The 13,729-nt window shown below is 41.2% G+C and overlaps 1 protein-coding gene across 27 annotated transcripts in view; it reads right to left on the reverse strand.

The window, feature by feature from the left end:
• Positions 1-13,729, reverse strand: part of RBFOX2 (RNA binding fox-1 homolog 2) — a 282,975-nt gene that overhangs the window by 58,655 nt on the left and 210,591 nt on the right. For all 27 annotated transcript variants that reach the window (XM_074226822.1, XM_074226826.1, XM_074226827.1 and 24 more), the window contains one exon: positions 5,154-5,378. In XM_074226822.1, coding sequence (XP_074082923.1) covers positions 5,154-5,345 — 192 coding nt within the window. In that variant the 5' untranslated portion in view covers positions 5,346-5,378. The remainder of the gene's footprint in view (positions 1-5,153; positions 5,379-13,729) is intronic.

The raw sequence follows: 13,729 nt of genomic DNA on the forward strand, positions 1-13,729 counted from the left end.
GCTGCATCAGACACATCATCATCACAAGCATTTGCAATGATTCAAGGCAGCTGGGGAGCAACAGGTAGAATTCTGGGCTTGCAATAAGATCAAGATTTGATTTTGGCCCCTCGCACCTCCTGGTTCTATGAAGGAGGTAGGATGACAACATCTCTCTGAGATTCTGTTTCCTTCTCAGTAATTAAGCAAGGGACAGGGATGTTCTGGTTGATTTTCCTATTCACTTCATCAAACTCTTGTCCAGATGAACACAACCCTCCTTGTCCACTGCCAGGAGGCCAAACCCCTCTGCTTCCTAGGAAGCCTTTCAGCCACAGGTGGGGCACGACCACCTGGGGACCTGAGATTTGCAAAGCCTTAGAGGGTCCAGCAACCAGCTGTCCATAAAGGAAGGGTTCTCTCACTGTCTGTGCAGGAAGAGCTTCCTCCTCAGGCACCAAAATAAACTCTTGCAAAGCAGCCTAGGAACAGACAGCTTGATACTGGCCTTCACCTCACGGAAAGTGAATCAGAATCAGGAAAGGCAGAGGTAAGAGGTAAGAGAGAACAGCCAAGGCCCATGCAGGGTGTTCATTAAGAAGACAGCATCCTTACCTAGAGACTGGTCCAGCCTGACCCAACCTGGCCCTCCCCCTGCCTTACATGGTCTCAGGGAGCCCAGCCCCTTAGTGCCCTGGGAGGTGGGGGAGGGAGGATGGAAGGAAATAAAGGCAACTGCTTCAAGGGCTGTGCTGGCATGGTTTAGAATAACTGGGCAATGAAGATGCATCCGTGCCTGCCTCTAGACAACAATCAAACATGATGGTTGCAGCCCTGGAGTAAAGAGGACTCCCCTTTGGAGTTGGGCATTCTGCTGGTCCCCAAAGATCCTTAAACTACCACAACAGTCTTCTCAGAGTGCTTAGGCCAAGGGGAAATGTCATCTTCTAGGGCACACCGCTGCCCATTTTGTGAGGCGGAGCTATTTGTAAGGGGTCTTAAAGAGTAAAAGAGTGGTGGTCCCAGTTGACCCAGCCAGATGCCTTCTGCCAGCCCCTTGTAGCCCAGAGGCCAGGATGGAAGCCACCTCCCACCCTACAGTCCAGCAGAACCAGGAAGGGTGGACAACACTGGGATCAAAAATTTCTCAAGAGTCACTAGTGTGAAAACTCAAATAATATTTTTAATAAAAAAACAATTAAAAAAAGAGTCACTGGTGTGTATGCTTCCAGGGTAATGAGTTCAAAGTCAATAATCATTCTTCCCTACCCGGAAGAATTACGATGATAACCCCTGGGGCATTTCATGGCTCACTTTTATGGACTGACCTAAGCCTGACCACTGCCTAGGGAAAGTCCCCCCCCCCCCACTCTCAGAATCTATGTTCTCTCTCTAAAAGCATGATATTGTTGTAAAACTTGGCTACTATATCAGGGATGCTTAATGCCCTCGACCTCCTCAGATTTTTTTATTTCCTTCTTGTTGAACATGTTCTGTCCCTGGTCCCCTCGAAGACAGGACCCACACAATGCACACAGTAGGTGCTTTAAAATGTGACTGAACAAACCTCTTCTAGTCCTCAAGGAGCCAACAATATGCACAATTTGAAAGCTCAGATCTGACCAGCTGACACTGCCTTTCCTATCCTAGACCTAAGCAAAAGCCATGAAATGGGCATAATCCTTCAGATTTCATAATACAGCCTAAGGTTAGCAGCAGAAGCCAATAGAGATGATTATTTTTGGAAATTATTTCTGAAGTATTCATTGCTAGGTCTCTTTTTACGATGTTATCTAATAAGATACAAACTGTTTTTCTAAAGCTATATTCTGTTTATATTTGCTCAACATTATTTATCTAAGGAGAAAGGAGAGTCTCTGTGCTGTCTTTTATTTGGAGTGAGAGATAAGAAAGTTTAATATTCACTGGATGAATTTAGATAGTATTGATCATAAAAATTAATTTTCCACATTGTACAGATAGATACAACAGGAGATACTGAAAATTAAGCCGATTTACTCAAGTTAGTAATTTGATCAGCAATAAAAAGCAGGTCTCCTAACTTTGTTTCACTTTTCTGGCTAACAACATTGCTGACAGAGTTTATATAACATCATTGTTATCGTCATCACCACCGATCACTTTTAGAAAGCACTTTTTGTACACAACCTTTTATGATCCTCTCAGCAATCTTCTAAATAAGGAAAGTACTGGATATTATCATCCCAATTTCACAGTTAATGAAACTAAGATTCATCAAGGTTAAGTGACAAGGTCCAAGGTCAAAGAGCTGATGGGTGGCATAGATGGGATCTGAATCAAGGTTTTTTCATACCACCTCTAATAAATAAAAAAAGTCTCCAACTTAAGTGTCTCAATGATTCTCTATGATTTCCCAATATTACCTAACTGTCAAAATTAGAGCAGTTATGTGACCTTTCTCTTTATGGTCTTGTCACATGGGCTCCCATTTTTCCTGAGCTATTTCTATCACTATTAAAACCCCAGTGTCCATGCACAAAGATTCCTATTCGTATTCAATTGGTTTTTTAAGAGCTGCAATGGGTTGACATGACGCAGGGCTCCTTGTCAGAGCTCAGGGAAATGTCTCCTAATATGGAAGTTGATAGAAGGCTTGGCAAAGGTTTCTGTCAAGGGTCAGAGCTTCCATTATTCCCTGCTATCAGAAATACACATACATGAGTAGATGTCTCAGCCACAATGTACAATGACATGGATGAGAAAAGTATAAGAAAGACTAAGGGGGTAAGACTGGGGTGGGGTGGAGGGTGGGAGAGGGATGGGCGCACAAAGGGATGAACAATTCCTTCTAAGATTAGGAGCCTCTGAATTTATTTTAGATTCTTATCTTTTTTTTTTTTGCTGAAATGGAAACAAAGATTGGCTTGTGGTTAATGACCACTCAAAAAAGTTATTTGGAAGTACAGCAACAATGCACCTTGTGTTCATAAGCCTAGAAATGAAGTAAGTCGTGTTTAGTAGAATTTATAGAAACCACCAACTTCAATGGACTCAAAATCTACTATCATCAGACGAATTTTCAATCAAACTGTTTTTGTTTTTTTGCAGGGCAATGGGGTTAAATGACTTGCCCAAGGTCATACAGCTAGGCAATTAATTGTCAGGCCAAATTTGAACTCAGGACCTCCTGACTCCAGGGCAGGTGCTCCATTTATTGTGCCTAACAAATTTAGCTGCCTCTAACAAATTGTTACTAACTATAAAGATCAATGCTGGGGGCAGCTACGTGGCGCAGTTTTTACCTTGCAAAAAATTTTTTAAAAAAAGCCCAATACTGGACACAGGACATAAATATAAAAAAAAAGGTTATCATGCACAAATAAATATGATGCAAAATGAGCAAACTGCTCAAGACAATCAAGAGGAGAGACCTCTTGGAGCTGAGGATAAGGGGAAGAGGGCTTCATGCAGAATATGCTGCTGAAGTCTGACTTGAAAGGAGAAGAAGGAATTTAAAAGTTGGAAGAGAAAAGCCCATGTTCTAGGCCTGAGCTGAATGAGAGAAGTAGGCCCAGGCCAAGAAAGAGAGGAGAGAAAACCCAGTTCAGGGTCAAGGAACAGCAGCTAAGCAGGGAGGAGTTCAGTTTAAATGAAATTATGCGTATGTGAAGCTGGAAAGATTATTAGACCCTATGTTATCCGATGATAATTATATTATTTGTGAAGTTACACTACTCCTTTAGAAGAACCTAAGATTTTCCAAAAGTTTATCAACAGATTTGTATTCTTTATAGAACGGTATTCCGTAAAGATTTTTTTCATTTTTGGAAGGCAGGTTAAGTGACTTGCCCAAGGTCACACAGTTAGGCCATTATTAAGTGTCTGAATTTGAACTCAGATCCTCCTGACTCCAGGGCCAGTACTCTGTCCCTTAGCTGCCCCTGCTTAAAGACTTTTAATTAACATTAAGAATTCTGTCAGAGATTACTGACAGACTATAACCTCTTTGATAGCAGGGACTGGTTTTTTGATGATAGGGAATTAGAGGGGAAGTGAATTTTGTTGTTCCAGTATGCAGCCTATAAGAGCCTCTTAATAAAGTAATCTTCTATGGAAATGTGTGGAAAACACAGGATGAGAAGGTCTGGAGGGAGGTCATCAAGTATTTTTGGAGACCATCTCCTTTGTGTGTTGAAATATTATTGGCCAAAGGGGAAGGGCATAATATTAAGCATTTTTATGTAAAAATTTCTATTATGTCCAACTTCAAGTAAAAAGATAATTGAAAGCATTAGGAGATTAAATTCATCCCCATGCAACAGAAGCTTCCACCATAGGCTCTTTATTAGGAGCCTAAATCTTAACAAGTGGCTTAGGAATTGGATAAAAGCTTTCGTTGAGATAATCTCCTAGTGGGCAATCCATACTAGGGAGAAAGTAATGAAACAATTTTCTGGGGGGATTGAGTCCATAGTACCTAAATAAATAATGATGGCTCCATCTCTAGTGTAATGATAAATAACTTGCTACTACTCACCTGACTTGAGTCAAACAATATTCAGAAATGTTCAAACCACCTAGGGCTATGATTACTTATATTTTCTTTTTAAAATTATAGATGCAGAAAAAAGTCAGTATTTTCACAAGGAAAACAGGTAACAATAACTCCCAAACTGAACCCCTATGCCTCAAAGCTCTGTTTCTTTCTAAGACTAAAGCCCCATGCAGAGGAGCAAGAACACTGGCTAGGGAAGTTTAGGCATGGGTTTGAGTTCCAGCACTAACACTTACCAATGGTTGGACTCAGCACCAAGTCACTTAAGTCTCTCTGTGCCTCAGCTTCCTCATCTGTAGCTTACATAACATACACAAAAACAGTTTTGAGAAAAGCACTTTGTAAAACTCAAAGCATTCCAGAAATGAGTTGTGAGCCAAGTCAGCCTCATGGTGCACTTATCTGCTTAGGGGTCTTGGAAGAAATGGCTACATTTAGCATGTTCCTGAGAATAGTCTAGAAGAGACACAGTAAGAAGGCTAATGACCAGGCTGCTGTGTCAAGACTGGCTATGCATGCATACATCCTGAAGAATGAGAAATGCAAAAGGCTCCAGGGTTATATGTGACAGCCATGAAGTAAACTTTTGGTGGGCATTGCCTCGCTCCGCGCATCCATGGCTGTCCAAGTCACATACCGTCAGCGCTCCGTTCTGCGTGCTGGCCGTGTTAGTACTCTGCTCTCCATGTGTCTGTGTACCTCCATAAAGGGTCAGGTTATGCTCACTGGTCTGGCCGGCGTAGTCCTGAGTGTGTGGCACCCCATACTCTGTGGGAATTCCATTCTGTGGAGGTGGTGGAAACGGGATGGTGGTAAATGGCTGTACCATGGCGTCAGGAGTGGCTGTTGGCTCCTGGTTACCCTACAAGAGATCGGGTGAGAAAAGAAAAGTTTGAAATGGTGTCAAAAATCAGAGCCCCAGAAACCTCTGACATTCTCTGATTTGTTCTGTCTAGGTTTCAAGTGTATTTTTGTCCATTTCTTACTGGACAGACTTGGAACCAGGTTTAAGTTAATGAATATTTGAAGGCCAAATGTTGAGATCCTCTAAAGAAACCCCTTCTCCTCTAATGTATCTTAACAACGTCACTGATGGCAGCCTGGAGGACCATTACTGAATTGAAGCTTAGTGGGATCACAATTCTGGTATTCTTTAAAGTGAGCCAAAAGTACACTAATCTCAGGGAATAAACACGTGCTACAGACAGTGCTAAGCACTAACAGGACAAGGAAAAATGACTGCCTGACCCCAAGGAGCTTGCAGTCTAACAGAGGAAGACAGCCCATGTATGACAAGAAGCGGTGGCGGGGAGGTCCTAGCATAGAAGAACCAGAGCAGGGTTCCTTCCTGGAGTGCACAGCCACCCTCTTCACTCAGAGGGACAAAGGATGGGAGGAACTGACTTCATGTTCATGCTGTCAGCATCTTGGTCCTCTCAGGTCACAAATAATGAATGGGGAAAGCTCCCTGTGCCAATCCCTAGTGGCTGACAGAACAAGCCAAGCCACCATAATCCAGTGCCAGGACACACACACACACACACACACACCACACACAGAGGGGTTCTTTTCTCTGAGCAGTCACTCTGTCCTGAATGTCCCCCAAAGACAGAAGAGAAGCAGGCCCCTGTCACAAGGCAGGTATCCCAAGACCAAGGGCAGTTAGCGTAAGAACAGCCCCACCTCTATCAGATGGGTAGTTTCTTGTTGGGTGAAATACAAGCAGGCGTTTGTTTTCTTCCTCTCTTCACATGTATGTCTATTTGTCTGCATGTTCTTTCATGCTCAACCCACTCCCACCTCTAATTCAAAGCTCTGGCATCTAATGTGTTCTTGTCCTAGAATACAACTTCAGTCCTTGGAGGTTATTAAGTCCATACCATTCCTTTTACATATGAGGAAAACAAAGGCCCACAGAGATAAAGTAAGCTACTCAAGGTCACACAGGTAGCAAGTATATGACAGATAAGCTCTGAACACAAGATTGTTGGTTCCTAATTAAATCTAATGTTCTAGAAATATGAAATATTAAAATAAAGAGTTTGGCAGCAAAGAGAAAAGAAAACTTTCTTTTCCCAAGGCAATGGGGTTAAGTGGCTTGCCCAAGGCCACACGGCTAGGAAATTATTAAGTGTCTGAGGTCGGATTTGAACCCAGGTACTCCTGACTCCAAGGCCAGTGCTCTATTCACTGTGCCACCTAGCCACCCCCGAAAAGAAAACGCTTAACCAAAAACTGTCAATTGAGTTTAGGTCTCTAAACCATTTAGAAATAGGGTTGAAGGAAGAGAAAAAATAAGTTTTTAAAATTACAAGATGGTGACTTAGCTGAAGTTTTGTATACTACATTAAGAGACAAAAGAAAATAAGAATCTTTCCTCTAAAATGTATTTGTAGGTCAGGAATGTTGGGAATGAGTTTCCCTTGACAGAAACTTGTTGAACTACTCTCAATATCCCAAAGAAGAGGACCCTCATCCAAGCCAGCTTGCAAGTCTTTGAGCAGGTCACTTTTTCCTTTTGTAAGAATGAGGGGGTGAAACTTCATGAGCTCTGAAATCCCTTCCAGGTGTAGACGCCTAAAGCCCTAAAAGAGAAAGGTTTCCTAATTCTCAGTGCAAAGCTCCATGCAACTCATTCCTCACTGTCTATGTCCTGGACACTTCTTGGTGGTGTGGATTAAGATGGCTGGAGCTTCCTAGATCTAGGAATGAAGAATTTCAAAATATTTTTTTTCCCCTGCCATCCCGACTTGACCCTTTTGTTCTGCTCCCTCAGTTAACTCTTCAAGTGGGGTTTTGAGTATGGTACAATCTAGTTCCCCAAACTCCCCTATTCACAGATATGCTTCTCTTCAAACTACTCTTATTTCACTCCCAAAAAGGCAAAGTTGTGTTTTGCTCAAGGCTCTAGGCTTGTGACTCTTCCATAGTTTTAGGGCATCTTCTTTCTGTTATTAGGTAGCAGAGAAGGTCAAAAACTTTTTAAAATGTTAGTAGTCAAACTCTTCTTGCCCTCTTTCTAAATTGGCACCAAGACCCTGGGTATGTATCACTTCCCTCCCAATCATGAGCATCATGATTGTCTTTCAGACAAGACACTAATTATCCTCTCCTCTCTCAGCTCTAATTATCCTTCTCTTCAACCCATGGCATCCCACCGAGAGCACAGGACAATGAATCTGGAGCAGGACTCTCCAAGCAGCATCATTGGCTTTCAACGCTAACTTGATGCTCATTAAATTTATACTCCCCCCCCCCCCCCAACAAAAAGGCTTCTAAGAAGGGAACTGACAGCCTTAGGTTTTTGAAGAGGTTTCTTCTATCTGAACTGCTATAACAACCACTCCATGCATATGTATCTTGCTCCTCAGTAAAATTATCATAAAGAAACAGAATAAATAGCAAAGAACACTACCCATGGACTACTAATGCTGCCTTTTATCCTACTCTCTTTCCTCCCCATGCCTCTAAAGCAATAAAGTGGAGATGAGAGTAGAGGTGATTCTAAATGAATAAAAAAGCAGTTCTTAATGACCTATAGTTCCCCATTACAATCCTCATAATTTGCCATTGCTAACATCATATTATAGAGTGACTTTAATCTTCAAAGCATTTTACAAGAAAATTAATTCTCATTATCCCATCCTGTGAAGGTGATAAATATTATCTTCACTTTATAGAAGGGTGAAGTTTTGATGGAGAAATCTGCAGTAAATCTCTATGGTTTCCGGTAAACATTTGCTATCATTTAAGTTTCTTTTCCTTCAAAGTCCCATGTTTTATACTTCTATCACATCCTTCTTATTGTTCAACATGGGTTTAAAACCCATGAGTTTTAAACAGATTTCCCAAGATAAATTCATTTGGGATTTACTACAGAATAACTCTAATGTACATCTTTGATGGTCAAACCATCAAGGGCTCTGGGGAAAGTATCCTTGTCCCTCCCCATACATTTTATTTATTTATTTAAATGAGGCAATGAATGGGTTAAATGACTTGCCCAAGGTCACACACCTGGTAAATATCAAGTGTCTAGAGTTGGATTTTAACTTAGGTCCTCTGGACTCCAGTGCCAGTGCTCTACCCACTATACCACCTAGCTTCCCCCTACCCCTGCTTGTTTAACAAAAATAGACACTGCACAGCCAGCCGATCCCGGCAGAATGATAGGCTGGGAGACACAGACCAAGACTTTGAATCCCATGGTCCTCAGTTTCCCTGTCTGTAAAATGAAGGTCCCTTCCAGTTCTAGATTTATGGTCTTCTGAATTTGCCACTCAAGTGACACAAGTGTATCTGACAGGGGCTGTACAAAACAAGAGATCTCAGAGTACTGTGGTAGAGCTGATCTGCTTCACATGAATGAACGTACAGGCATTTTATCATCGCTGGAGGCCAAGCAACTTTTAGACGTTAGATAAATGGGCCATGTAAGATTCTTTCTGTCCCCCAATTCCTTATGAATACTAGCCTGGGAGTCACCCTGACTCGTGACCTGAGTGACCTTGGGCAATGATTTCCTTGCTAGTTCTGGCTCCCGGGGGCAGATGATTAATCTGGAACTGAAAGTCGATTTCCCTCACTCATCCTTCATTCAGCCAAATGGTCACAGCCTCCAAAGGAACCAAGGACCTGGTTTTTCATGTGGGGGTCAATACTGGAGTCCTCAGATTTGATACTTTGGGCTGCTTTGGAGCATCTTTACTTTTGCTTAAAAGCTTAATAACAAAACCAAAAATGGTCAACAAGCTAAACTATACATAGGAAAGGTAACTATTTTCATTGTTTTACATACCCAAGAAATTTATTGACATCCAGGAAATTTTATAAAGTGAACACATGTCAAGGCTGGCATATGGCAATCTATTCTACGACAAAGAAAAAATCAAGAGTTTATTCCCAGAGCTACCTTAAAACTAAACATCTATCAGGCTGGACTGTCTTCACTTGTCCTCCTGATATTGCAGTCTAGTTTTTCAAAGTGCAATTTAAAATCTGATTTCAATCTTATTCTCAAAAATAAAGACAAAGATGAAAGGAACACAAATAACCTCTGTGAAGAGGCTTGAAAACATTTAACTAAGTGATCAAAAGAAATAATCAATAAGCCCCAATACCATTCAGCTTCTAGTGGACAACAAAAAACAAATGGTATTCTAGACCTCCTCTCAGAACCAATAGTTGACCTGCTCCCAAACAGTCTCAGGGTTTCAATCAAAATGGGGAAAAAGTTATTACTTCTGAACAGGCAAAGCTGGCTGAGAGGCGGGGTGCCTGCCCCCCCCCCAGCCCATCACAGTTCAGATTCCCTCCCCACTTCTGCTGGTGTGGAATGGACTTCTTTCAGATTTCCTTCACTGGATTTACTTAAAAAGCCTAGAGGGTAAAAGTAATCAGTGTGTTGATGTTGTATAAAAATCTGTCCTGCTGCACACTATGTTTTGGTTGGATAATTCATTTTCATGAACCAGCATCTCTCCCCACTCATTTATAATCAAGACTGACTTATAAAAAAAGGAACCCTCTCACACCTAACACCTATGTTTATACGTTCCTGTATCTCTTTTTGCTTTACTGAGAGCATCCCTCCCAACAAGCCCAGCAGATGAGATCATGGTCACAGATGAAAGCAAGTCACAAATTTCAGCTCCTAAAATCATTTTGGCAGTGAAAAGGTCCCACAGACTCCATTTTAAGTCCTTTCTCAGTTACCTAAGAATAACTTCCTTAGGGGAAGATACATGTTTGGTGAAATAGCACAATTAAACATAGCTGGTCTGTAGGAATTTGTTTCAGTTTGGGTAAAAAGTTTTGTAGAAAAAGGAAATTTATAGAATTATGCCTTTTAAACAGTTCATTGATGGCCACTTAACCCCATTGCCTTGCAAAAACCTAAAAAAACAAAGTTCATTGATGTAGCAGTCTAGGAACATAAAAATCACAGTTATGTACAATTTATTGTAAAACAAATTTGTAAATTCAATTTAAAAGTAGCATTTTCACAAAACACATTTAATAAATTTTAAAACATTTTAAGTTTTTGATTGCAAGATGCTGGATTTTAAGGTATAAATTATCTCTTGGATTTTCTAATTTATGAAAAAGTAGGGTTAAAAACCAGGAGAAAAACATAAAATTACTCTAAAAAAAAGGACAACTTTACATTTTCTTACAGATTCCCTAGCTCACCCACAGACACAGAAGACGTTCATTTTTTTTAAAAGGAGGGTGAGAACATCTCTAGATCTCTCACTCTCCCTTTAGTCTGGCCCATTCCAAGTTCTCAGGGCTCAAAGAGTTGCTGGTTCTAAGCTACTGAGCAAGCTGGTGAGGAGCTTCTCTTGGTGTTCATCTCTATAGGTCTGGAGACAATCCAATTCACTTCATTTGTTTAGTGACATGCTACTCAGTCTTTACATGCAAAAATCACTTTTCATTTTTTGTGACCAAGTCTGAAGAGACTTTCTGTCTCTTACAAAGCCCTAGATAAAAAGTCAGTAGAACCTCACCAGGAGAGAAAGTCCCTGGATTCGCTTTTCTCTGGTGAAAATGGCAATTACTACTGGGGCCCAAAAGTGTAATTTTCCTTTTGCAAATGAAAAATTATTTAGTACAGTTCTGCTTGTCCTCACAGTCCAGAAATTAGATCAATGTGATCCCACAAATCATTTTTGCATTTAAAATCACTTTTTTGCAAGCTTAAGAAAAATGGTTTTGGAAGAAACGGAAGGAAAGCATAGAGAAGCTCAGCTGGTGTCAAATGAACACCTTAAGCCCAAACCTTTTAGAGTTTAAAAAAAAAAATTTATATGTCTACCCCCCCACCCCTAGTCTGGGTAAATTTATTTTCCTCCTACCTATTATCTATTCAGCACTTTTTTGATGAGTTGGAATTGCTGTAGAAAAAAACCAGATCCTCTCATTTTCCAGTAGCCCAATCAGGTGCTTAGTTTAGGATTTGTGGGCCATAAGGTCTATTGGAAAGAGGAAGGAACTCAAATGCCAGTCTCCAACCTTTTAGTATCCCTAGCTCTAGAAACATAGAACATTTACTCAGAAATCCAAAAGAGAAATTCCAGCATAATGAAGAATGGCAAACTACACTGTTAGCTGGTTTTTCTTCTCTTCCTCAGCCCCTCAGAGGCTCCTCTCTTTCACTAAAGCCTCAGTTCTCTCTCTCAGCCTTCTGGGAACAGTCCTGCCCCCCACGCACACCAGATTTGTCTCCCACAGGGGCAGTCTTGACAGAGCTGGCTCACTGAACTGAACAAACACCTCAATTAGCAGAGGGAGTGGGGGAAGGAGCTGAGCCAGGCCGCACCATCTTCTGGGAGCTGAGGCCTGTGCTGCTCATAGAAGAAGGGAACATTGCAGACACCTGTCGGTTTCCTTCAGAGAAAGGAAAGCCGAAGGGCCCTCCACACCCAACCAGGGTGTCCCCAAGGACCAAGGAGTTGAAAAGAGAAATGCTTCAGGGTTTTATAAGAAAAATACTAAAATACATACAACTTTCTATAAAATAAAATAAAAATAATCCATCCCTAGAAGTAAGGACAGGGCCTAGAAATGATGTTTCACTGGCACAAAGAAATTTGGTCTACAGTTTCTCTTCACCTTCCTTTTTTTTTAATTGAAATTTAATTTTTTTACTTTGCCAATTACATTCTATGGTAGTTTTTCAACATTCATCCATTTGTAAATTTATGAGCCACCCACCCTTCCTTCCCTCCTCCCCATGGTGGTGAACAACTGATAAAAGTTTTAACATATTTACAAAGCAGTCATTTTATGTAAGAGGAATTAGAACTAAGGGAAAGAAAGAAACCATGATTTAAAGAAGGAAAAACATAAAAGAAGTAAAGTGATGATAGTTTGCATTCAGATTCCCTGTTTTTTTTTCCTCTAGATGTGGATAGCATTGTCCACAGCAGTTCCCCTTCCCTTTTTAGAGTTGCAACAGAAGGGACCTGTTGGGTTGGAGTCATCAAGAATGTTAATGGAATGTTAAGCTTGACCCCAGATCTCCCTGGCTACCTCTTACACAGTCTCTGGACCACCACCCTGTGATACACCCTGGACTCTTAAAAAGGATCAACTAAGCCACCTAGCTCCAACTCTGTCTCAGGAGAGGAAATGGCTACCTCCTCGAGGTTACCCAGCAAGCATGGTTTTTCATACCACAAGAATGAAGTGTGTCTCTTTTGAGCAAAATAAATTACTCCTCATTTGCAGAAGATAAACACTGATTTGATTTTCAATAGTCTAGGAGACACCCCCCCCCCCCCCATCTTTCATGGACTTTGTTCATGAAATCATCCACCTCAACTTAGAAGTATCAATTAAGAGTCAGATAAGGCTCTTGTCTTCCTAGACATCATAGATATCCCTAAACTCAACTAGATAAGCATTAAATGGAAATCATTCTACAATTACTACAGGCCATGTGGTGTATAACTTGATCAGTTCCTAGGCATTTCAAAGAGAGAAAAGTAGAAGGTATAGATGAGAAAGTAATTTCCCTTGTGAAGAAGACTTCTCTTATTTCAGAGTTTATGAAACCAGCACAATCAGATGGCTCTAGGGAACAGGTGGGAGGCTGCAAACAAAAGAACTCCAAGATTAAATCATCTTCTCAAACCACAACAAAACCCATTCCTGCTTGAGAGGCAGAGTTGTGGCCCTTCCAAAAGTGGAAAAGGGCACACTTGAGGATTCCTGGGATGAGGAAGATCAGTGGCTCCATTAAGAAGACCTCCACAGCTCTCTCTTTTTCCTCCATCAATTCCATCCATTCAACATAAGTGCATTCAAGTGGAAGGGGCTGGGCAGAAGGGGAAAGAGGAGGGAGTTTGACTCCTGGCTTCTGCCTTGCCCCTCGGTTGGCCACATGACCTAGGAGGCCTTGTCCAGTTAGAAAGCCAGGAACCTAATCCCTTACCCATGCCTCTGTGTACATCTAAGGGGGCAAAAGGGGTGTGTGTGTGTGTGTGTGTGTGTGTGTGTGTGTGTGTGTGTGTGTGTGAGAGAGAGAGGAGATACAGAGACACATTTAGAGGGGGAAAAAAAGTGGGGTGACCCCAGTACCTCTGTCACAAATTCAAAACATCCTCTCAAACTTCTATAGGTTCCAAAGAACTGATTAAAGTTACTAAGAATATGTTACAAAGTTTATTTAAATACAATCAGCAAATATTTGAGTTTTAAAAGTAC

Source organism: Macrotis lagotis, chromosome 2, assembly GCF_037893015.1.
Source record: "Macrotis lagotis isolate mMagLag1 chromosome 2, bilby.v1.9.chrom.fasta, whole genome shotgun sequence".
Lineage (NCBI taxonomy): Eukaryota > Metazoa > Chordata > Mammalia > Peramelemorphia > Peramelidae > Macrotis > Macrotis lagotis.